This window comes from Brienomyrus brachyistius, chromosome 25, assembly GCF_023856365.1.
Source record: "Brienomyrus brachyistius isolate T26 chromosome 25, BBRACH_0.4, whole genome shotgun sequence".
NCBI lineage: Eukaryota > Metazoa > Chordata > Actinopteri > Osteoglossiformes > Mormyridae > Brienomyrus > Brienomyrus brachyistius.
Window position 1 is genome coordinate 8,101,319 of NC_064557.1, and position 26,225 is coordinate 8,127,543.

General features: G+C 47.6%; 1 protein-coding gene across 8 annotated transcripts; it reads right to left on the minus strand.

Annotated features, from left to right (window-relative positions):
* Positions 1-843: 843 nt before the first annotated feature.
* LOC125720365 (ETS-related transcription factor Elf-2-like) lies at positions 844-24,762 on the minus strand. 8 transcript variants are annotated; one of them, XM_048995695.1, is made up of 9 exons: positions 24,412-24,762; positions 11,615-11,773; positions 10,156-10,324; positions 4,300-4,413; positions 3,965-4,132; positions 3,588-3,674; positions 3,296-3,488; positions 2,768-3,157; positions 844-2,506 (listed from the first exon to the last, which is right to left on the minus strand). In XM_048995695.1, exons 2-9 carry the CDS (start codon positions 11,660-11,662, stop codon positions 1,960-1,962), a joined length of 1,716 nt encoding a protein of 571 aa, XP_048851652.1. In that variant the 5' UTR covers positions 11,663-11,773; positions 24,412-24,762; the 3' UTR covers positions 844-1,959. The 8 variants fall into 8 exon arrangements, with proteins under 8 accessions (XP_048851652.1, XP_048851646.1, XP_048851647.1 ...); XM_048995689.1 differs by lacking the exon at positions 24,412-24,762 and adding an exon at positions 23,919-24,370; XM_048995690.1 differs by lacking the exon at positions 24,412-24,762 and adding an exon at positions 23,919-24,370 and having other exon boundaries at positions 11,615-11,841.
* Between the last annotated feature and the right edge of the window lie 1,463 nt (positions 24,763-26,225).

A 26,225-nucleotide genomic window follows, 5' to 3' on the forward strand; every position in this document is an offset into this window, starting at 1 on the left:
ACTGGATGACATCTGTGCTCTTGTACGTCTTGCTCTCTGGCTTTCGGTCCCCTCAGAAGTAGCCGGGATTCATGGGATGGCCTCCAGATCCAGCAGACATTAGCAGTAGCTGCCGGAGAAGCAGCCTAGTCGCTAAGGCCCTCCAAAGTATTGCAACCCAAGTTCGTCTTTTGTGTTCTGCTTCGAGCAGCTTTTCTCAGGACTGACATTGTCACATGTCCTCCCCATGTTGTGTACATTTCCTCTGGTTTCCTTCTGTAATCCAGACAGAGCCCCTCCACCCCATACTGGGAGGTTATATAAAATGAAAATGGCAGTGGCTTCCTGTCCACTTTTTTTTTTCCTCAAGAATTCTATATGTCACGCAGCTGCTAAGGAGAGCAAATGTGGGCTTTCGCCATTTTATTTAAGAGCAACCGCCAGTCTTTAGAAGTGACTTGCTTCTTATTGGAAGCACACTGCCACCCAGTGGCAATTCAGAAAACTACATTTTTTTTTTTTTTTTTTAAATCTTAGATGAGGTGGGGTGTGTGTTCTACAAAGCAGGATTTCGGAGTTAGCTGGGTTAAGATAGAAGTCATAACTGTCCAATAGGAAGGCTCCTTACCTAAACTCTCAATGGCCAACCATGACTTCTAGCTTAAGTTAACCCAGCTAAAGAAATCAATGTAGAATGCCTACCAATTAATTTTTCAGTTCCAGGTATACAGGTTAGTTAGCTTAAGAGAACATCAGTGATTCCTCATCCTCCAGCGCCCCCTGCAGTCACTGATGTGCCTTGCATGACACAAGGGCTGCAGCTGAGCCAAAATGTATAAAATACTGGACACATCAACCAATGCATGAAAGACAAAATCGTTTAATTTTTTTTTATATTTCAGTAAAATCTACTTGAATACACTTTGAAACAAGAGTACAACAAAATAGAATATACTTCAAATGTTGAATATACAAACTAGTTCAGTCTGAACGCGAACATCTCTCCCCCTCAACTTAAAAAATAAATGCAAGAAAATGTAGAGCTGCAGGAGCTGCAAAGATTCATGCTAAAATGATTTTTTTTTTCCTTTAAACTGGCAGAAAGACAGAAAAACAAACAGCGAAGAGATGCCGAGGCTATACAGCAGGCGGACTCACAGCGAGGTCTGCGTAAGCTGCAATGTCAACAGACATCGAACTAAAAATGTCGTTTCTGAATAATACTGCGCTTGGTACAAGGTATCAAAAAAACAAAAAAAAGGAAGGAAATCGGCTGTACACAAAAAGCTTATTTACCTGAAGATAGCGGGGAAATAGATCAATCTAAGGCTGCTTCGAAATGTTATAAACTGTATAGGAGATATATATACAAAGTCCCTTTTCACTTCCTCCTTCCAAGCTGCTGAAAATCAGCATGTTAACCCTCCGGAGGACCCTCCGAAAGGGTCGCGTAGCACCCATGGATACAATGTGCACACAGTGATAGTCAAACTGCTGGTTTCATCATTTAAAAAAACAAAAAAAACAACCCTTTATACAAAGTGTTTAACTTGACTTCCCTACGAGTTCGATTTCACTGATTGCCCGCTAGTGTTCAGTATACATAGTGTCAGTAATTATAGTGTTGGGTTGGTCCCTTTTTTCATGCCTCAATTCCTCTGCTCAAGTTGCGCCCCCCCCCCCCCCCCCCCACCCCCCAATCCTTCTTATATGAAATCGTGGTGGAAACTCCCACGTAGAATTGTGGGAAATTTTTATTAAAAAAAAAACAGGGTCTTGTCAAGTCCGTCGGTGTTTAAAGTCACTCTGACTGTATTATACAAAATTTAATTGAAATGTGAAGCAGATGTACAATTAAGCTCATCAAGACCAGTATTTCCGGCCAGTGAGCACAACAGTCTCTGGCTGCCCGCAGGATCGGAGCCGTCGAGTGACGTCATACCCCAGTCCCGCCCCCCCCCCCCCCCAGACCCCCACATCTCAGCTCTCTGGGGATTCCTCTTTCACCGTGGAAGGGATGGCTGCCGCCCGCTCTTGAACTTTAGAGTCCTGCATCCTGATTAGGGTCTGGCTAACGCCCTCCCGCTTCAGGTCGGCCTGCCTCACGATGGCGCTGATGAGCTGTGTGGCGGCCTGCACCCCGACTTGGCTGCCTGCCGACTGCTGCTGCGAGGGCACCGCCAGTCGCACCACCTGTGTCCCCGGGGCCACAGACACGGGCGTGAGTGCCTGAACCGCCAAAGGCGTCCCCACTAGGTTAAGGCCAGAAGAGGCTCCCAGGCCGCCTTTGCACTGCGCCAGCTGTGCGGCGGGGATGGTGATGATCTTGGCCAGCTGCACGGTGATCTTCTCTCCGTTCTCGGCCACAGCAGGCACCACCGTGGGGATGGTCTGGAGGACCACCTTGGCCGGACCGCCACCACTGGTGGTGACAGGCGAGTTGGATGACTGCACCGCCACCGTGGAGATCTTCTGGCCCAGCGACGTGGTCATCACCACTGGCACCTGCATGGCAACGCGCACCGTCCTGGAGAAACACATCCTGTCACGCGCCAATGGAGAGAGAGGGTCCAGCCTCATGCAGTCCTAACCCTAACCTTCTCATTAGGGAAGCTATACTCCAGTCATAGGCAAGAAACACAAAAAGCATAAAGAGTTCGGGCTCTATTAGATGCAAAACCTCTGTGGCCACACCCCCAGACTGACCACACCCCCTCCCAACTGGCCACGCCCCCAGAATTCCCAGATCTACAAAATAAGAACAAGAGCCATATGAACGATGCCTTACCTGGGCCCAGAGGCAGGGGGGAGGCTGGCCCCTTGGGTCTGCTGCTGGCCCTGGGGGGCCTCTGCGACTCCCGTCAGCGTGACTATCCGTGTGCTGGGTGCCGCTGAGAACACCCCTTTTCCTCTGGCAGGGCTGGCGTGTGCAGGCGGCCGGCCACCCCCCCTTAGCGTGCCAGGGGCCTTGGCCAGCTCAGGCACAGTCAGCAGAGCCTCGGAGGAGGGTGGCACGCGGCCACCACATTGCTTCTCAGTGCCCAGGAGCCCCTCGCCACCTCCGCCGCCATCCGACTTGTCGTCGTCAATCACCACGATGTTTTTGGGCATTTCCTTGAACTGGTACACCAGACGCTGGCCCTCCACTTTGGCCAGGATGCCTCTTTGGTAGTAATACCTGCAAGGGGGACCTGGGCGTGAATAAATTCCCACTACAAACAAAGACCTTAGGGCACCATCCAAAAATATAATCTAGAGAATGTTCTGGCGTCCAAACACCGGGGAAATTCAGCAGGGAGTTCCCTGTCATGCTCACCTTAGGGCTCTGCCCATGGTCTCGTAGTTCATGTCTGGTTTGTTTTTGTGTTTGCCCCATAATTTGGATACTGCCTTGGAGTCCACCAGCTTGAAGATGCCCTTCTCTCTCTGCGTCCACTTAATGTACCTGGGACAGGTGTTCTTGTCCTGGAGAAGGTCCAGCAGGAATTCCCACAGGTAGGTCGTGTTACCTGTGGGGTTGGAGGAGGGACATAGACACGTCGGTGTCACGCCTGGGCCCTTCTGCTCCGCGCCGAGCCGATCCCTCCCCACCAGTCGTTCACGCTCACCTCGACCCTCCCGGGGTTTCCTCTTGACGCCCGGATCCGGGGAGCCATTGGACACTGCCGGCTGGTGCGTCTTCGGCTTCCGGCCCGCTGGAGTGCAAGTGAAACGGACGAGCGGGTTCACCAACTCGCACGAGTAAGGGTGCCGCGTAAACGCACTGGGTTTGACTTCTACTTTGCAGGCAGGACACGGGGGAAGAGGTGCTGATGTCACAGTGAAGGGAGAGACCGTGCTTGAAGGTCGTTTCAAGGTCGGCTGCTCAGAAGCAGACCTTAAGGGCTCTGGCTTGCTGAGAGCTGGCCCCCCCACCCTGCCCCGCCCTCTCAGCTGCGACAGGAGCTGCTGGCGTACAGCTCGCATCCCACGGGGGCTGACGCACCTTTCTTCTTCCTGATGGGCTCGCCCAGCGGGGCCTCCAGCACAGTGCACAGCTCCATGGGCTCGGCCTCCTCCGTGGACACCTCCACCTCGGTCTCCGTCATCACGTCCGGGCGCATGGCCGCGTGGATGAGTTCGGGCGTGTTCACGTAGGGCGGCACGAACACGTCTGTGACACGGACATGCACACACGCGGAAACATACAGACGCCCTTAATAGCGAGGCTGCAGCTGGTGACAATGCAAACCATGCAGCAAAAACATTTCTTGACCAAACAATTCCCATAGTCACCAGCAGGGGGGCAGTAATGAGCGGGGGGGCGGTTGGTACTCTCACCTGGACTGCGGTCCCCCTTCAGGCTGCTGGGGGAGTCCATGTGCAGCAGTGCTTCAGCTGCCTCGATGGTCTTGTCCGAACACTGGACTGGGCTGCTGTGGGCTGAGGCCTCCACTGTAAGAGAACAACAGGCCAGGGTGTGAAATCTGGACGAGCCTCCAACCCCTCACCGGGACCCCCTCCCTCCCCCCCGTTCAGGAATGTGTCCCAGAGAAGAGATTTCACTGTTCTAACAGCAATGAGAACATTTTAATATAATAAGCTAAAGTTACAGGGACACAGTCAGCAAGTTTAACACATTACTGCAGGAAGAGTAATAACAGGAGAGACACTTCTGATAACCCTAGTATTAACAGCACTCTGCACAATCACTGTTCAGCGGAATTTAGTGCAACTAAATGTATAAATATTGAACAGAGATATCAACTGTCCGCCGTTAAGATTTACATTTGTTATTATAAATATGTGAAAATGCCGACTCATTAAACATGCTGGCATATGTTAAAGCCAATTCAGTTACACTGTTCAACTTTTGTAATTTGACACAGTGGATATCCAGTGAAACCATCCACTGCGTACCGCTGAGCTCACACAGTAGAGGGCGCCACTGAAATGCTCAAATTCCATTTCAACTCAGCTTTCATTTTAAACACATGAATTATCTTCCATCATGTGGAAACAGGACAATGTAGCCCCTCGGGGGCCTCACTAGCCGAGTGACCGTTACACACTTAATACTGACTGACATCTCGAAAGCAGGGGGTGCAGTTTCAGCAAACACCGGCCACCGCACTTACTATGCAGTTTCGACTTATAACTGCTTCATTTCTGGTGTTTAAGGCAACCTTACACGCGAGACGCAACTCACAACACAACTGCACATATGCTTTTTACTTATACACAATATATCCCTACAAAAAGCAGCTCCACAGACCTATTTCCTAAGGTGCTGTAAATTTAACACGCATTATGTAAGCCTTTCAGGACAGCAGGTGGCATGGCGGTTAGGATCACTGATCTGGCTCGTGACAGCTGCTTGCTAAAACCCTGGAGTGCCCCTTCTCTTGAACCCCAGAGCATGCTGCCTTGATAAGCACACCGGGCTGCTCCGGTAAACACTGCGTTGCACCAGCGGTTAAACAGTAAGCTGGCAGACAAAGGGCTGGCAGAGCACTGACGCACATAAACACACGGGCAGAAAGTACCATTAACCATTTGCCATATAAATCACTTGAGACTCCCATTTACTTTGCATGTCACTTCCAGAATTTTCTATTACTAATAAGTCTAATCCAGCAACAAAGCTGCCTCATGTCATCGCCCAGCACTGTCGCTGTACCCCAGCGCCTTAAGCGTGTCGATCCGTCCACCTGTTGCCCACCATTGCAGTGTCTCTGTGCCCCCCTGCCCTGGCCATGTTTGGGTATCTGTTTTGGTTATCTATATTTGGCTATCATCCCCTGAGCTATGTTTAGGAAGCTCTTCAGCTTCCAAACCCCTCCCAGGCCAGAGAACCCCAGCATGCACACTTACAGAGCTGGCATGAGGACATGCCCTTGAAGCAATGGGGAGCCCTCCGCTGCACAACTTTTGGATTGCATTTATGTCAAACAGTAAATATAAAGACATTTTTATATGGTGTTAAATTAAACTAAAGACCTTCAATGGGACAACGCAACTATAGATCTTTTCATGAACTCAAATTTCAATTTTTATCAGTACGAAAAGAGAAAATGCTTTTTTTTAATAAACGACAACTAATGTCACAACTGCGTTGCTGGAAGAAATTTTATTAAAAAAAATAACAAAAGCTGGGATTTTATGGATTTAGACTCTACATACTTGCACTAAAAACAAGGCACTAGAACAAAAAATATATATATTGTAACTAAATTGCTTGCTTAACAACACATCTTTTAAAGAGCTGTGGAGCAATTTTCACGGAAAGAATAAAACTGTTGCTCTGCAAAAATCTCGTCATATTATATAAATACTTGACATTTTTTAGTGTGTAACAATCTGGGTACTATGTAACTGTAGCACATAGCGGTCCTGCAAAAAAGCAGAGCCGTCCCTTATGACTTCCGTGTTTACACTCTGCCTTCGTTCCCTCCAGTTCCCTCATTAGCCGATCTAAAATCTGCCTGTCAATCATCCCCGCCCCGGCCGCTATTGGCGGGTTCTCTCTGCTCCACCCTCCGCTCCACAATCTCCTATTGGCCAAATAAGAGTTCGAAAATGACTGCAATCCGATTGGCCACGTAGAGCCATCACTCAAAAAAGACGTCCCACTGGGCGGATCAGTGCTTCCGCCATCAAATTAACCACAACCAGTCTAAAATCACCTTTATTTCATTATTATTTTTATGTTAAAAAAATAAAATCCAATATGTGCGTGGGACTCGTTTATTTAAAAATGGCCTTGACCGAATCGAGCGTTAAAAATTATACATATACCCGTTTCATTAATCAAAAATATAATTACAAAAAACGTAATTAAGTACTACATGATACATTATATTAAGACATAAAAAGTCTCATTCGTAAATCACCTGTTTTTATCAAAATATAGTTGCATGTCTTGCGACCTATGTAAATCCTGCTAGCTATTAAAAATATATACAGCTTTTTAGAAAAATCAAACGAATAATTAGGACAAAAGACATTTTAAGAACGCCCTTGTATATCGTAATGTACAACATTCCCTAAATAAAACTTAGAAATAAGCCGCACGTCCGTCTGAGTCAGACAGCGTGGCAAAGACGTAGGAAAGACAACATCTTCTCGCACACTTCCTGGTTTCCCAGCAGCTGCCAGTCCCGTAACCCGTTAAAATAGCGAGAGCAGGTGAAATGCACGCTGGTTTCAACGGCAGGCCGTGCAGCTGGAGGCGCGTGCACGCCTGCACGCTACAGTGCAATGCTGCGACTCAAAACACTTCTTTAAAAACAATCTCGGTCTGGGAAAACGCCGAGAACGCCATGCAGGTTGCTACCCAAGGTGATCACTTCCTGATTTCGCACTCCATTACTTCACCGCACAACTTAACAAATGTCAACACGGCGGCGTACAGAAGGCAGACGGGATCGCACGCGAGGCAGAGCGCGCACACCGGACGCCAGGAATTACCGGCTCTGATGAGCAGATCGAGCTGGTTAGCGGGTCCCTCATGCAGTGAAGTCGCCATGTTCTTCCAAAGCTTCAGATTCGCGTTGACTTACATTGAATCGCATAGAGGCGCACAATTGAGATCACTCCGCGGCTACAGGAAATAACCTCAAACTCAGCCCGAGACGCAGCGCGCACCAACAAGCGCGATCCTTCCGCGCCGCACGCAGGAAATCCTCCGAGCTCCTTCAGTCCCGTTAGCCCATATCGGCCGGCGAAGCATAGCGCGGCTCATACAAACACCCCGTGAAAACCAATATCTGACGCCCCACATACACTATCTCACTTTCTGCTCCGTCTGTAGTTTGTTTACAAGTTATTGGCGATTCGTGCAGATCAGCGGCCGGATTTTATTAGGCTAACGCTGACGTTTACTTTACACATGTCGGCATCAAACAGCGACAAATTAGACAACTGCATTGCATTACAAGCGATCCTCATCAGCAAACCCCCCTATCCATTTTTATTCAGCTGCTGTAAAGGTTAATACAGCTACGAAAGGGAGCCCGTGAGAGGTCTTCCCCGGTCATGATCGCTCTGTACTAAAAACATGCAAACTGGAGATCGGCCGGTGTGGCGGTATGTCAGGGAAAGCGAAGCGGACGCTTGGTCTCACGGCGGTCCCTTTATTTGGCCCGGTTCCTTGAGTTCTGCCTGACAGTTATGTGAAAATTACGGGACAATGACGGATAGATTTAAAAAAAAAAAAAAACAAATGCTTAAATAAATTGAGTACATAAATATATCAGCCAAACACAGCAGCCTCAGCATCACATAATACTGAATCGAGTCCTAGTTCTTTCAATGAAGTCAGATTAGGGTTTTACAATACTGCATGTTTTAAAATTGGTGGGGGTTAACCATCAAGTGGAACCCTGGAATAGAAAATATCTGAAAATCTTGAGCGATTAAGCAAGGCTTTATGAAATAACTACAGGAACACCATTTATATGTAAAAATGATGTGGCTTATTCCATGTTACGCTGCTCAACTGTATCACGCATAATTTTAGAAGCATTCAAGATAAAAAAAATTTTAAAAAAAATCTCCTAAAATTCACACTATTCTTGAGACGCCCCAGTGCTGAATCAACTCACAGATGCAGTACTGCATGGTTGTTTACGCTTCTGCTTGTGTTTCTGGAATTTTCCACCCACTCTGTAGTGTGCGTCCGCATGCAGAGAAGCAGACACCTCCCTGGAGAGAGGACTCTGCAAGCGGCACCTGTTTCTATCCATCACTGTTTTTATGAGAAACTCCAACAGGTTCACATCAATTACTACAATTTTCGTTCAGAAACTTTCGAAACACTAGTTGCTTGGCAGGACCTTCCACCCGAAGCTACCAACATGCATCATCATTTCACAACTGGACTATTCTGCATATTTGACTATTCAATTTAATAAATGCTTCAAGTCTGAGTATGGAATCCTACCCAGGAGGACTGGGGCTGTACAGTTTACTGGCTAATCTGCTGGGTTACGTCACGCCCGACCTGGCCCTGTGTGATGTTTGGTCTGCATTTCAGACGAGCTCAGTGTGCCTTTGACAAAACTCATGAAACCATTCCATGATTTAAAAATTATGCAGTGCCTACAATACAAGTCAGAATCTCACAGGCTGGTGTGTATATTTACACAAAGAAAACAAGGCAATCTCAGTGAGGTGACCTGCAGTCTACCCTAGTACTGTTCATGTTAACTACTCTAATTGCCACAATCAGTGCGCTTTACATCTGTTTGTGTTCAAACCACAAAAATGTTTTCTTTTGTAATCATCGATATTATACTAGGTCAATTTTTTTTTCTTTCCAGTGTAAACACAAAAAAACAAACATATAAATCCTTGTGAGAATATCTTTAACCCATCAGTTCAGTGTAATAAACTTTGAGCTCCTTTGATAACCAGGCCACACAGGACAGTGATCCCCACAGACCACAGTCCAGATTTACAGGAAGTGTATTATTAACGCAGCTGAAAATGAAAACGTGTCCATCCCAATAATGACCACAAGGGGGAGACAGCACACAGCGCTCACGCACTAAAGGCTGCTGCCCAGTGCGCGTTGGCCTTACAAACACAATTAACACTGTTAACGATTTCATGCGCGGGTTTCCTCCTACTGAATGCCGAACATTAGGGCTAAAGAGATGCACTGGCACAGCTAATCACTGCTTAGAGAAGGGAGAGGGCGCACTGGTGTTGAGGCTAGTTAGAAGTTTGTACATGGTGCAACAGAAACATCGGCTGCTTTGCTTGAGTGTATCAGGCTGGCAAATACCGCCATGTGATTGGCCAAGAGTCTCTGTTCATGGAACTGCAGCCTGAAGTTATTCATATCATAAAATACATTACTCAGCCTGTCCTATGCTTCAGTTTAAATAACGAGAGGATTTAAAAGTTTACACAATGCAGACAGTCCTTTAAAACACTACACGGAAGGCATTACTTTTTCTTAGTATTTTGCTTGTATTTCATTCTTAATAACGATGAGTAATAATTATTATTCCTGTTGTTACTGTACCTGTTCAAATAGTTATTCATTTACTCACTGGAGCCTTTATCTAAAGCAGCTTTGATCATCCAGCTGTATTCAATCTTAGCACCTATCCTGGGATCAGCTGTGGCTTTAAACCGCTACACCCCCTGCTGGCCGAGGGTGGTGGCTAAACCGCATTTGCGTCTCACCTGCCTCCACCGCCTCTGTCTCCACCTCCTGCTCCTCGGCCACGCCCTGCATCAGGAAGGTCTCGTCGCCATACACCAGCACCTGCGCGGCGAAGCATTGTTCCAGGTGGGCACTGGGCACGGGCTCCACGATCACGGCCGGGTACTCCTCTTCAGCCTGCGTCTCCTCCTGCAGAGGGGGAGGCGGCAGAGACATGCCGGTCACACCTCAGTCTCCCGCATGGGTACCGCCATTGCAAGGCACCCAGGACTGGGGGAAATTATTTTATTCTCTGCTATTGTTCCACAGCATCATAAATTCCTGAGGACTGAGTGTCCTAACTCCATTCGAACTCATTTCCTGGGAGGGAGGGAGGCTGGGTGGTACCAGCTTGTGCAGACCGCCTCTCCGTCTCCGCACAGCACCTGCAAGCTCCCACACCAATAAACACCGTAATTCCACAGCAAAGTATCGACCACATGCTCCGTGACCAGTGTGCAGGACGAGCTCAGAGCCAGCAGGTCTAGTGGCACTAATGCCTGCCTGCCGCACCAAGAAAGGGGACCCCAGGGCTAGACGAGCAGCCATGGAATACAAGCTGGAAGGACAGTGCCAGGCACAGCTAGCGGCAGAGGCTAATGGAGCGAGGGAGGGGCATGCGGGGTGTCACAGGAGAGGCTGTAATGAAATTACTACCCTGCCGGTGCTGTCAGGCCGGGCCATCTGTAACCCGCCCGTTAGGCTCTGCTCCCACAGAGCAGGGCCGGGACTTCCTGTCTCCTGTCAGCACTAAGGCTGCGGTGGCAGGCAGACAGGAAGCACCCCCCCCCGCCACTTATTTGTGATAGGATTATTTTTAGGGCCCCGGAGCGCTCATTCGCACTTGGTCAGCGGCATTGTCCATGTAGGCACCACCTGCAGGGCTGGGGCGAGCTGGAGCAGTCCCTCAATGTTCCTATTTGGACCCCCCCGGGACCCCGGATGCTCTTGTGGACCCATGGCATTAGTGCCGAGACCTGGTCACCGTGTCCACAGGCACCTTCACAGAAAGGACTCCCCACCTTGGTCATCAATATTCACTTAACCTTCCCATGCAAATCGCAAAAACAGTCCACATTCTCCTGGTTGATGTGCATGTCATAGCCTTCGCCTCCTTTAGCCTCTGCGCCTTACGGATATAACGTATGTCATCTGGATGGTGGGGGGTGTCATCTTCACCTGATACACATAGCTGGGGGCATATTAGGGCAGTCTGAACATTACCCAATATGGACTTTGCTATGGGGCTGTGACTGCAAACAAATATAACTACATTCAAAGTAATAATCTACCTACTGCATTTGCATTTACCTTCTTCAATAGCGACTCTCCTTCTACGTAAGCAAATCCACAAGCTGCAGACAACGCATGTGTCGAGTACCAGTCACGCTCTGTCAGACCTGAAGCCTGCTATCGTTATGTGGCAGTGATGCAACTCACCGGCTGCGGGTTCTCCACGGCGGCGACGTATTCCACCACTGAGGTCATGATGCATTCCCTGGGAGAGGGCCCTGCTCTCAGTCGACAGCTGGCGCGGGCCCCGCACCCCGCCACCCCCTAGTGTCAGTCTGCGGTACTGCACACCCGGTACCACGTTACCTAGAGAGAGAGAGAGAGAGAGAGAGAGAGAGAGAGAGAGATGGTGTGGGCTCTGTCAGAGACTGCAGCTGGACCTCCGGTGAGTGGGGGGGGGGGGAGAGAGAGAGAGAGAGAGAGAGAGAGAGAGAGAGAGGCTCCATTCACACACAGCGTTCATGGGAACGTGAATGCAGGAGCTTAGGACACTGGGCATTCGTACAAGTATTAAAGCAGCCATCCACCTGCTCCTTTTCAAAAATTAAACGCTACGTGTGCACTTTACATCACTTTACATAATTAAATTGGCTTTTTCTTTGTATTACCCTCCCCAGCATGGCAGGTGCCAGTGCAGCACTGCCCATGTTAGGGCTCCAAAGGCTCACATCACCACCCCCCTTTCAGTCCACAGAGGAACCAAGAAAACGAAACAGGAAGCTCTCAGTGTTGGTGCCAAAGCTGCGAAGGGCCACACACGCGAGGACGTCACTGCCGTGTGCCAGACAGCCGAACTGTGATAACTCTTGCCTGTTCTCTCTCTGTTCCTCTTGTAGCCCGTCACCGGAGCCACAAATGGGCTGCAGGACAGGCCTGCGGAGCTGCAGACCTCCAAGCTCAAAGAACAACAGCCCAGACTACTGAGAGTGACCCGCTCCCTCTCGCGCCTCTACAGCTTGCTGTCGGTCCCATGATTTCATCGAAATCTGATCACTTCAGTCTGGGGCCAATAAATCTTTCCTGATTGCTTTAGATCTCAGGGGTCAACACTTATAATAAACAAACAAACTCACATGAAGTCTTAGAGCTTGCAGGAAAACTATTGGCAGGACCTTGCAGAATAGTCCATGTGGTTTATGCTGCTGCATATGTAATCCCAGCAAAAAGCTCAGGAAATTGGCTTAAGTCTGCAGCTACTTTCGACAAGAGCATGTCCTGACAAAGTGAAAAATCACCATGTCTTGCTGTTCAATATCTCAGCAGCCATCTGAGTAACACACATTTTGAACATTAGCCACTGCACCACTGGCTGTGCCTAGGAAATTAACGGCCAAACTCTGCATCTTCACAATATTGCAACTGTATCACCATCAAACTTCAAATCAATTAATTCAGGGTGTCTCATTCACAGTTATCATCTCTTAAAACACTAAAAAAAAAAAAAAAAGACGTTTGTTCCCTCCCAGAGCAGTGTGAGGCTGAGGCTGAAGACATCATGCTTAGATGGTGCGACGAAATGCCTCACTTTTGCAGTCACATGTACGCTCTCTCAAAGCCAGTTAGTACTGATGATGAAAAACCGATACTGTATTTTGGAGAATGATCATGGGTCCATTGGCAGTTAGTGGACTTTAGGACCGGCTGCAATGTGCCGAAACACTTCACGGTGTAATGCAATAACAGCCACAGTTTAACAGTCGCAACAGTGTCCTGTGTAAATATGGCGTCGAAAAGTCGTTGAGTCATCTATTTGCTTAGCAGGCACACTAGTCCAAGCCCGTATGCAGCAAGAAACTCCCAGGCATGTTTGACTGTAAGCACTATGGAGAAAAGCAAGACAGGCACGATCCGGGTCTGTGGACTCGGCTCCGGTCTGTCAGCCCGTACGCACGGTCTTGCACTGTAACTGTAAACAGAACTACTATGATAAAGAATGCAAAAACACAACTGACCTGTGAATAGTACACAAGGAAGGGGCCCAGCAGATCACGCAACACAGAAGGGCGTGTTTGCACCATTTCCATTTCTTAATCAAATTAGGTAATGTCGCTTTCACATTCCAACAGCGCCCGTCTTCCACCTGTGTTTCTAACACAGCTTGGATGGGCACCCTAAGCCACACCCACCACGTCACTAAACGGCAGTATTTTGAACGTCGCATGTTCCGAGTTGGGCCTGACAAGGGAGCTGTAACAAGCTAACAATTAAACCCTCCATTGCCCGCCTCTCTGCCAGCACGGCACGCAAGTTTGGTGGGGAGATTCACCTTGGATGTTCAGACTTCTGCAATTTTAATAAGCCACAGAAATAAGCTTGTCTCGGCATCACGGTGACAGCTCCCCCTCGTCGGAGTGGAAATTACAGGGCATTCTGGGATGGCTTCTACTCAATTATTAAGCTAACAAGTCCTGGTAGGGATGATGTGCAACCACTGACTGGGTCGGGTATAGCACAGGAGGAGGAGAGAATGTGGGAGAGGGAGAGGGAGAGAGAGAGAGAGAGAGAGACCCAACCAGATAGTCCTACCCAGTGGGGCTGGAACAGGTTTGGCAGCCTCAGCCTGCCCTTTGGCAATGCTACAGCCAGACACAGAAAGACTGGCAGCTTCAAACAGGGGTGCCTCACTGACCGTAACTCCTGGACGCAGCCTGCAACTCCAGCAGCGATATACAACTGGCTGTTTGCGTGTGTGCACCAAACGATGCATTAAGTCAAGATGAAAAGCCATCTATGGAGCTCCCCTAACCACACGACCTCCAAGCTGCGCCGCGACGATGACCAGGACCACAGCGCGTTGACAGCTGGTCACATATCCGTCCGGTTTCACGACTCCTTTCTTAAAGTGGACTTACCTCGCATGGAGCCGTGGGGCAAGGCCGCACGCCGAGACCACCGAGCGGCAAACCCTTGGCGGCGACAGTGAGGTGTAGGCTCAGTCACAACGCTACCCATGTGGGTGCATCCCCTGCTAGCGCCGGTGTCCATGAAGGCGAGCTGCCAGACCCAGAGGGCACCACTTGAGTGTGAGGCCTCCTACAGCGGCCTGGTTCAGGATCTCCACACTGGAGAGCGCAGACAAGGCGGCTCCACATAGCACTGAACACAGCAATCGCGGACACCAGACAAACTTGTGGTTTCGTGCATTCCTGCTCTCAGTGTGTGCCGAAGAGAGTGTGCGGGTGAGCAAGTGAGAGAGAGAGAGAGAGAGAGACTCTCTCCACGTCCCCCAGCCCAACTTCTTCGACTTGCCTCAGAATCACACAGCAGCTAGCTGCCGCTCACATGACCCACCCCCTACACCATAGAGGGTGACTCGGCTCGAGCCTCATCCCACGTCCGTCCCTCTGGAGGGCGGGGTCCTTCTCATTCTAATCCACCCGCCCCCGCCGAGAGCTGAAGTTCAGCCATGTTGAGTCAGTGACATGGGCTCCGTGGGCGGGGCTACATACTGGAGAGGTTACCGAGGATAATTATGGTTAGTGCGCCTTAACAGGCCGAGAGCAAAGGGCCAGTGTATCTCACAGCTCTCCAGGGGAGGGGTCATCAGAAGCTACTGCTTGGCGTGATCGTGTTACCCCTCCCACTACGAGAAGGGGGGCCTTCGATAACGCACCCCTGGCTTATCATCTTATCTCTTGCAAAACAACAGGAGGAGTCTGCAACCATAACTTTGAAAAACGGGTTTTCGACAACAATGCGTGAATCTCCCGTTAAACGCCCGGACTGGTTCTTCCGCCTCTAGGTTGGCCAGCAGGTTCTGACTGTGTGGTGCTACCACACATCAAGCAGCTCCACGGTGAGACAACATCAAGCCAGCCACAATCCAAAATGTGATTTAACTAATGCATTTGTTCTAGAAGGCAATGACTAAATCAAAGAGCACCCGATCTCCCCCACCAAAGGAAACCCAATTTGTTTCTAACGAGAATTAGAGGATTACGTCATCACTCTGTATCACCCTATTGGGGTTTCCGAGAGCTGATCCATCAGCTAAGTTGTGCAGGAATATCAGCCTTAGCCCATCTTACATCTGTGGGGTAAGTGATTCTGAAGATTTACATGACGTCAAATCAATTCAGAATTCAAGCACCTGCTACCTTTGGATTTCACAGATCATTTAAATGCTTCAATAAAGCACCATTTTACACCACAGGTGACATGTAGTCTGGATGACTACAGAAAACCCATGCAGTACTACAGATAGCTGACACAAATCAACTAAGAACTGAAGCATTAGTAATAAACAACCAGGAAAAGTTTCTTCAGCAGAACCCAAGGACATCAGCAGTTTCACTTACTTGTGAAGAAAAAATTCGAGAAGACATATTAGTCCAATTAAAATGTAGTCCATAGAAATCGCTGTCTGCAGCGATGTGTCCTACCTGCTGCTCTTAAAATTTTGCTTGCATAACGTGTTACTGTCTTCATAGCATGCAGTTCATGTTAATCTGACACTTTCTGTGGTGGAGGACTCATTCACGGCTTATAAAAGGTCTCAAGGTACTGACCCAGTAATTTTTTATAATTCATTAATACATCTGGCCCAGAGATCAACCTTTCGAATACCACAGAATAAAAAAATATATATATCAGCGTAATATCATTCAGCCCCCTCCTCTGCTTTGGCAAGTGGCTCAGCGGTTAGCTATCGGTATTAATGATTGTAGACCAAAATGTATCAGTTATTGGTATCATTTAAAATTTCCACATAGGTGCACCACTATTAAACATAGATGGAAACAGCCAATCATCTTGAGCTTTCTTTATACGTTTGTTTCTCTGTGCAGTTCAGTAGTTGGTCTTTTTTGACCATTTACATTGAATATGTACATTTACATTGTTCTTCCTATTCAATAGTAAAAATTAATGTTCAGAAATTCTACTTTCTTTATATTCCATTATCGGTGTGCAATTAAGTTCCCATGGTAATATTTGTGAATTGTTTTTCAGTTAAATTTAAACCGTTTTTAACTTACGTTATCAAAAAATTTTATGGAATCGTGATAAAAACATAAGATTTTCGATGCATCAAATCCATCCCTAAATAGCAATTGGATTGCCTGGCCACCCACGATTTACACCCATAGTGGTCACTGCCACGGACATGTAGGGTTCAACATGGGCGTACCAACATAAAAAGACTGCATTAACGCAATTTCTGTTGTTCACAAAAGAACAAGATGACACACATTGCTGGACTTTGTTTCTGGTTCGAATTGTTGCAAAGTCACACTGGGACTACATTAGCAAAAGGCGCAAACAACTCATCCATAATAAACGTCAAGTCATTTGCAGGCCCTCAGTGACTGGCAGCAGCTACCGAGTGCTGCTTTTAGTAGACATCCTCAGAAGGCTTTTCCAGGGAAATGATTGATCAGAGGAAACCAGCTGCACCACAAAGGAGTGGAGGGCAAGCTTCGCAGGCTGCATAAAGCACTACTGCATTAGGACTACGGCCCGCTCAGATATAAAACGTACGCCAAGGTGCAGCTGAAAACCCATATTTGCATGGGAGCCTCATTTTTCACACCATGTCCCTCATTTCCTCTGCAGGTGCACTTAAGTTTTCATTTCACATCAGGGAAACAAACGGCATTCAGCAGTGTGACACCGTCATTTCAAATTTACTCCACACAAGCCTAGCTGTCTTCCAAATGAGGGGTTCAGGGTTGTAGCAAGCATAATACTTTAATCTCTCGGCTTTCTACCTGGGGTTCACAGTCCCCAGGAGGACAGCAGAGTTGTACTTTTCGTGATCATGCATTAGTGGCAGAGGGGGTCCCCGTCTTTGATCAATTCCATTTGGGGATCCATGGTTTTAGAGAGGTTGAAAACTCCTGCTTTATTCAAACTTCTTATTCAGGAAAACACCAACGTCAACTGTGTGTTTTTGCGTGCAAATCTGTAGGCGAGTAAAAAGCCACTCAAAAATGCACTGCAGCTCTACAGGGGTTTGCTGCTCCAATTCAAAGCCCTCCGACTCCAGAGTGCTGTCTAGTCATGAACTTAAGTTCTGGACAGAAACTGATCTGGTCACCAAAAAAGGAAATGCCGCAGCATTCTAGGATCAAAATGAAGTGGACCAGGTCTGTGTTGATATAAAAGCATTTATCCTCTGAGTATGATGCATCAACTCATTCAGTCATTCATAAATGTCTTATCTAAAGTGCCAGGGTATAGGAGCATGGATATTCCTGGGACTTGAGCCAGGAAGCCTTAGATCCTCCAGTCCTGGAAGACCAGAGCCCTACACAATTTTTGGTTCACCCTCATTTAACACACCTCCTTTTGCTAATTACAACAGAGCTCTTGAGATGATCATTTGTGGTAGAAGTGGGAAAGAACTAAGCTAGACAGGGCTCTGGCTCTCCAGGAGTGGCATTTAACACCCTGGCCTTAGATGAAGCCTACACTTACTGTAAAGCTCTGCACCACCTGCTGTCAGGTTTTCGCCATATTTTATATAAATGAAACAAAGCCCAGAGGTTTACATTTGCCCCTCAGTCAACTGGTCACAATGCCAGTGGCTGAAATAGCCCCTGGATGCCCACCTTGGATTCAGTGCCATGGTACCTTTACAAGAGATAAATCATGAAAATTACAACTGAATATTGCCCATCCTGTGGAGGAATCCCAAATCTGTAGGGCAACACTGCTGCCGTTAGTCAGTGTGCTCTCACAATCCAAAGGAAATGGTGTAAAGCTTTCAACAGTGGCTGTGTGTGATGCCAGAAGATGGGGGGGGCAGGGCATAGGGTACAGAAACAGGTTGATTCTACTGTACACAATTGTTGGCCCCCATTTGCGTGGGATGGGAAATTCCCCCCCAGAGGAATGTTTTCACTGAGGTTTCCTTTTCCTACAGAGACAATGCTGAACCAGTACTCATGCTGCTAGATGCCATGAGGAACCTTCAAAGCACAGTGTAGATAACACCCCACGGGTTAAACATAACGATTTCACATGCTTATCTGCTGAACCCTAAATCTCTATTAAACCTTCTATATTTCCAAGGTGTTCATAGATAAGCTTCTACAGCACTTATTTTATACCACGGCAGACTCCATGCACCAGTGAAATCCTCGTGAACTGCCCCCAAATCCCGACCCAAGTACCTGGAAAAAAAAATCCCATCTCAAAATCGTCATTTTACTTTAAGGTCTGTATCTCACTTCTATTTAATAATTGTACTCGGCTAGGAAGTCACCAGCATCGGTTAGGCTGTAGATCATGAAGCTTTCAAATGAAAACCCATGAGGCAGCCCGCACATAGACAAACACAGGCACACATACGCACGCGGTGGATTCGCAGCAATGTGAGGATCACGCGTCAGCCAAGGTGTGGCGGAAAATCATCGATGGCACGAGGGCACGGCAACAAGCAGCCCTCTGTTTCCCTGGTCCAGAGTACAGCCTCCCCACTGATCTCCGCCTCCCTCCCGTCACCACAGCAACCCCCACTGCCATGGCGGCTGGCTGCCTTCCTGCTAACTCCAGGCAAGTCCCTGACTTTGCGGAGGACTGATGCCGTGTTAGCAACCATCTGGGTGATGCACTGCTATTAAAATCACAAAACAATAAGTCAGAAGCACTACGTGTTACTATACTGTAACCCTTTCCTGGTCTTCCATTGCTTAGAACCAGCACCGAGGCCTTGTCCAGACCATGCTTTTCAGGGCAGCAATGTCTTCTCATTGGTCAAAATGAAATCACTGTTACAAAGCATTAGTTAACAGATATAGAAGAGGGAGTATTCCATGAAGTAGGATCTCTCACTTAGCAGGGTTAACTTAAGCTAGACGTCACGACTGTCCAATAGGAATGCTCCTCATCTAAACTTTCACTGGAGAATCATGATTTCTAGCTTCTCAGTTAACTGAGAAGTCCTGCTTTGTGGCACACCCCCCAGAACTCAGGTTATGCTTACATATGTCCCAAGTAATAGCTCCATCAGCTTCATCGGGTTCTGGACAGCAGTACTGGGAGAAGTGGGGATTCAAACCCTAGACTGTCCAGAACTGTGGTACCATGTGATCATTTCCCATTGGACTAGAAAAGGCCAATGATTAACAGGACGTGATTATGCCACATACCCTGCGAGTCCAAAGCCTCATTTCCCCAATAACTACTCAACATTCCACCCCTATCCAGGCTCAGGGGAGGCCAATGGTGTCCCTTTAGTTCAGCAGCAGTAGATTTTTCATGACAGCCTGGCAATTTACAGAGCCTGTGTAGTGGTTCAGAATTCATGGAGACGCAGTTGCATCTCCGGGGTGGGGGCACATTTCAACAGCTCTGCTTGAAGCTCCATGAGGAGTCGCGAACCTGGAATAATTCAGCTAGTGCTGCTGAGAGCCAAGACCGATGGGGTTTGGCAAATCACAGTTGAGCCCAAACAGAGCAGATACCTCAGCTGAGGGCAAGGGAGAGCACCTGGTGGGAAAGAGGCATGGAGGACTAGCTCATCGCAGCTATTTCCCATAGGAAGCTTTAAAGGGACACATATACCCCACACAAGATCAAAACATGGCACCATGGAAACAAAGCAGAAAGGCGTCCCCAAATGAGCGGGCATCAGCTGAAGCAGAAACCAAAGCCACACTACGCAACAACCTCAGAACAAAACACACCATGCTCACCCTATGTTCTTATTGGCCTTTACCATAGCGAGATTAACACACCGTGCTTTTAAGTGTAAGGTCTGCATCTAAATTAATTCCGTTCAAGATCCCAAGCCCCACACCCCCAGGACCACACTACGAGCTGCAGAAGTCAACTCCGCATGCAGAATCAAGAACGCCAGCAGGACATATCTGCCATACATTTCAATATTTGTAACCCAACTTTAAACTCTGTTACCAGGTGAAAGCAGGAGAGTCCTGTGAGAGGACGTGGATCCAGTGAAACTCCCAGTGCATGCAGACTGTGTGTGGGGTTGCAGAGACAGCATGGGGCCCAATGGGGACATATTAAGGGGCCCAATACCACATCTTTCAAGGATGGCTTTTTTCACCACTGTGCCCCCCCACCCCCCAATCATCTAATGAACTTTATCGTTACTGTATTCTCTTTAGCCAACTCTAAACCTTAAACCACTCCAACGGGTCACATTCAGTACACACATGCTGACCGTGTGACACTGCCTCACATAGGGCTGTCGCAATTATGCTGCGACGTAATTGCAATTATATGGCGAATGCGTAATTATCACCAGGGCTTTAGATGGCGGGTGAGATGTTTGTCCGGATGCTGACTTTTTGGTACTTTTACTTGCGCTTACAATTTGGTAAGCAGATTAGTGTGGTGCCTAAAATATTAATGATGGCATATTGTGATGCACAAATCTGTAACTCTGTACAAATTTGGCGCATCCTTAAGTTTCATAAACATATCAGACTTTAAAACTGCAAAAAGTACCGCCACAACACTGACATCTTTTTTACCCTGTTTATCCAGAATATCCCCTCTTTCAAAAGATGTTGCGGCTGCTGAGCTGCTCCTTTCTTCACCGCGACTTCAGTGCATGTCGCTTTTATGATTTACCAAAACAGTCACATGTGGTGTGTGCCTCTAAATGAATTTAATAAACATAAGGAATTAGCGAATTTAGACAGACAACTGACTTTTGGGCATCACAATATGCATCTCATTAATATTTTAGGCGCAGTACTAATCTCCTTATCAAATTGTGGGCGTAAGTAAACGTCCGTATAGTACCAAAAAGCTGGCGTCCAGACAAATGTTTCACCCGTCATCTACAGCCATGGTGATTACCATACATGCACCATATAATCACAATTACATTAAGATGTGATTGCAACAGCCCGAGCCCCACAGATAATCATGTGTATTAAAGCAGCCCATCCACTAATACCCAGAACCTCTGCTCCAGTTGCTTCTGGAAATCTGGAGAATCTGGAACAGCAAATTCTCTATCATTCTGGAGTGATATTCCAAAGATCAACAGCACACGGAATATCCACACAGCCAACTAGCACGGTGGAAATAATATCAATCCTACATCGAGTGACTAAGATTTCAGAGCTCATGAAAGAGAACACTTAAACCACAAGCCTTTTCTATAGTGCCAACTTGCATCACCAGAGAAACCAGTTCAAATATCTAAGGGCATATTTAAACTTCAAGTGGATTAAAGTGTAAATTACTTCTAAAGCTGTACAATACCCACTAACGTGAGAAAAGTACATTTATTAAAAACCGACTTAGTAAACTGACAGTTTGGAGTCATTATTTACTTCCAACTTTGATTAACAGTATAATCAAAGAGCCACTGACCACACTGGAACCTCCGGGGGGGCGGGGGGGGGCTCAGTCTCAGGACAATTCAATGTGGCCACAGTTATGTCTTTGCTGTCCTTTGAAGACACGAAAGAACTGACCAGCATGCTATCACAGGAGGCCCAGTACGTAACACCAGCAGAGGCTGTTCATACGCATCCAACCTGACAGAGCTAGTTTCTGTGCCTTTGGCTTTTCAAATCACACTCTCCTCTATTATTCAAATAAACACTTAGCGGACAGGATTGGCTCTAGAGAGGGCCAACCCTTGTTCTTAATTCAGATGTCACACTCCATCCAACACACTTAATTATGGTGTGCCTAAAACAAGCAATACTCTAATATCTGCATGCTATTAAATACAAAGAGCTAAATGATGCTTGCATGAAGACCACTGAGAAAACTGCATGGTTTAATGATTGACCACGTTCTAAAATAGCAATATGACCCTATAAAAACCAAGTACATGAGTAATGGAATTAATTTCGTAAACTACACTAGACGCTGTTAGTTTGACGACTCTCCCTCCAGCTGATAATCTAAATGTATAATGTAATTTGTTTACTTATTAATGGAAATGTCTCATGGATAGATCTTAATGTCACATCAACCAAGAATGTAAAATAAGTAAAGGCTATCTGCATGGCACATTACCTTTAATCCGACAAAACTCCAGACAAAAAGCTCCGGACAAAAACACGACTGCTCAGCGCAGATAAAGCACCTACGAGATAATGTGCCGTTACCCTCAACCCATTACTGATATAAACCAGTCTTGTGCATGGGACTTAAAACGTGGTGTACCGAAAGAAAATAATCCATTCCATTCGTCTCGTATACACCATTTAAAAAAACAAATCGCGTGGCCATTCGATATGCATTATGTGAGTGGATAACAAAATATAATAAGCGCCAGCTGCCAAAGCTGCACCCGAATCAATGTTAATAAACCTCGCTTCATGGATTCCCAGCACTGTCGATACAACTCGACACGGTTATTTAGATGATCTGGACAGGGTTAAGGACTCGAGGTACCGCGTGCAACGAGATCAAACAAGCGAGCCGGGTAATACTGTTGATTAAGTAGTCTCGGGGTTCGGGCCCGATCTCTCACGTGCCGGAACAACAAACAGATGACGTCGCCGGTGTCACGTGACCCTATAACGCACAGCACGAAACAATAAAGCGAAACTCTGGGGTCCGATGGTGGCACGAAAAACGCGCGACCGCATCATTACATGCATTTAACGCGATGCAGGTCCCAAACTGGAAAACTAAGCAGTTGATGCCGACCAGCTCTTTTACACACAGGGCTGTTTGTCCGGTCCGCCGAATTAATATTTAATTTTTGTTTTTTAATTAAACTACAGGACCCCCTACACACCCCTTATCACGTAAGGTTCAAGGAGTAGGATGCTAGCATGAATGCTAGCTAACAGCCCACCTGACCGGCTGTCCCCCGGCCACGTAAGACAAGTCAGCTCTATTTGCACCACCATCGTTATCAGCATCTCCATCTCCCCGTCTCCCCCGGTGTCAATCACCGTTCAGACCCGCTTCGGATCCCCAAGCACCTACCCCCCGTCGTTATCTTTTGTGCCCAGTCCCCAAACCGAGATCAAACAATAAAATTGTAACTAAACGCCACATTACGGGCGTGACTGGAGGCCGTGATGAATGAGCAGTCTGACCGGAGCGCAACCACCCGCCTCCGTCCAGCGGCCCTCCACCCCGCGCCCTCTAATTATTTACAAACAGCTCTGGTTTATTTCATTTTGTATTCTATTCCATATTTTATTTAGTTACCAAGCTGGCAAACACGTTACTTATTAGCACGGCGTACAGATTAGCTGGAGAGCGGTGCCGAAGCTGAAGATAAACTTGTTATTTATGTGTGTTGCGGGGAGAGGGCAGACCTAAAACACGAAACGGCGAAAAGAGGCTGAGAGAACTGCAGCGAGCAGCCAAGCTGCGCGGTCAGGGCTGAGCTAAACTGGCCGCAGCCTGCTAACCTCGGTTGGCGACACCGCCCGCGGGCTGAACCTGCGCTGCCAGCCCAATACAAGCTGCCGCCGATGGCCCGGCCGCATTACACGTCGAAATAAATAAGAAAAAAAGAAACGGAATTGGTTTGAGGGGCTTGTGCTCTTACCCCGAGGCAGCTCTTTGTCCGGTGCGTAAAGGATAAGGCGGGCCCCGGTCACCCCGCTCGGCGGCGGCGGCGCTGCCAGTCGCTCCGCTCCGCTGTCGTCGGCTGACAGGACGCGGCGTCGCCTGTGCGCGGTTTCCCCAAGCCTGTGCCCTGCACGAGCGCGCTGCGCAGCGCGTGGGAAAAGCGCCTCGCGGACGTGCCCTGTATTTCTTTTCTGCCTCGTTTTTGTTTTGTTTGTGTTTTTTTTTTCTTCTTGATTGTTTTGACGCGAGTCCCTCTCTCAGGCTGCCGGAGAGCGAAACACGGCCCGTGACGTCACGCTGCCCCCCCTTTCCCAGAAATTACGGGAGGTTACGCTCGGGTGCCCCCCCCCCGCTAAATCGTAATATTACATTAAAACACACCGTGGTTTGGGGAATCTTACACTTCTCCATCGGCTAGCATTTTTTCTTTCTTTATCACACACGTTTTTAAGCTGTTCCGAACAACTTACTTTACTCGTATTTTTCTTCAAAACCTTAAAAGGTGTCACAGTTGTTGTAAACGTGCTGTAACGCGGGATGTATGACAACTGGAAATGCGTTTTTACTTCGCTGCGCACCGCGTCGTTCGATTTTGTTATCGTTTTGTATTGTTTTAGCACCATCTACTGGTTAGATGTTATAGTATTAATGGGCAAGTAGAAATATGCATTTCAGTACTAATGTTGATGTAGATAGGGGTGCAGCTAGAGATTTTGACCCCGTAAAAAGATATCATGGTGGACCCCCAATCCAGACCAATTAAATTATGTTCCATATTTTACACTTAGAGGTCCTAACTCCCCCTTTATGGACCCCTGGTTGTAGATGATTACGGTAAATTTGATTTAACCAATAAAACCTCGCTTTCCAGCAGAAATTGTCTTAGTGATGTAAGGTATTTGTCATTTTTATAACCAAAGACATGGTATGGGGATTATGTTACTAATTTTTATACAGTCTTTACAGGCAGACATTTTTAATATCTTTAACGATAATCAAATGTGCCTGTTAACACTGGTTTTCATATCTAACTTAAACGTGGGTTTTTTGCAGGACAAACTACTCTGCACATGTCAACAGGCACAAACTTCACGCCTCCACCGAAGCAGCAGCATCCACGTCAGGACATGGCCGCTCCATCAACCGGAAGGGTGACCTCCTGCCCTGTAGGGGGCCTGCCGTCATTTTCAGCAGGAGATAACACCATATCTTCAGCAGGCACCTCGGCTGATTCAGCCCCCGCCACAGGCTCCATGGCGACCGATTCAGCCGCTGCTGGATCAGGTGGCTCCTCAGTCATGGGGTTGACTGGCACACGATCCAGCTTCTGGGGCTCACACAGCAGGCTGTTGGCTTTTGCGGACTGGGAGGCCTCTCCACTGGATACTGCTGCCTGCCCCATGGCCTCAGGAGAAGCTACATAAGAAAGCCATCATCAGCAGCTGGTGCCTGTACCAGCTGGGAAGTTGGACCCACCAAGAAATGCTAGAAATATCACCCAAAATGCAAGGAATTATGCTTGAAAAGTGAAAGTCAGTGGAAATACTGTGTGCTGCTGAAATAAAGAAACCAGTTGGGGGGGAGGTTAAGCCAGTCTGTGACGGATAGCACAGGATAAACCCTCTGAATACATGCCACATGTAACCTGCCATGTTATTTATCATTTTTAGTGATATCCTATATACTCCCTTATCAGTGACACAGCACACAATGAAATGTCTCCTCTGCATTTAACCCATATGTGGCATCGTGACATAGCAGGGGGCAGCTAATTCAGTACGCAGGGAGCAGTGCCTTGCTCAGGGTACCTCAGTGGTGCCTTGCTGGTCGGGGATTCAAACCTGCAATCTTTCAATTGCAAGTGCACATCCCTAACCATTAAGCCACCACTGCCCACAGTCACCACTGCCCAGATGAGACGACAGATAGATTTCAGAGGTTTTATTGTTATGCATAATTGTACTGTCATTTAGATTCAGAAAGTCAGAAAGTTATTTAGATTAGGACTTACTCTCAGCTGGCCCTGGCTGGGACTCGGATGAGTCTTTTGGCTTGGCATCAATACTGGTAACATTATTAGCGAAATTTTCTCTGCCAGAAATGATGGTCTTGTAAGCCTTTTGGGGGGGGGGGGTAGAATATTAAGTCATGCTGCAAATTTGTAGAGATAACAGCTAATTGGCTCTATTTAATTATAAGTTCACGGGGAAGAAAAATAGGTCTCACATAGATGACGGCAGCAGCGAGGGACCCGCTGCAGAGGATGACGTAAGCCAGTTTCGGC

Excerpts from the sequence above, each read along its gene's own strand:
- LOC125720365 (XM_048995695.1), bottom strand. The coding sequence starts at position 11,662 with ATGACCTCAGTGGTGGAATACGTCGCCGCCGTGGAGAACCCGCAGCCG. Across the intron at positions 4,414-10,155 it reads GACAGAGGCGGTGGAGGCAG|TGGAGGCCTCAGCCCACAGC; the intron begins GTGAGACGCAAA and ends GTTCTCTTACAG. Across the intron at positions 3,489-3,587 it reads GAAACCCCGGGAGGGTCGAG|GTAACACGACCTACCTGTGG; the intron begins GTGAGCGTGAAC and ends CCAACCCCACAG.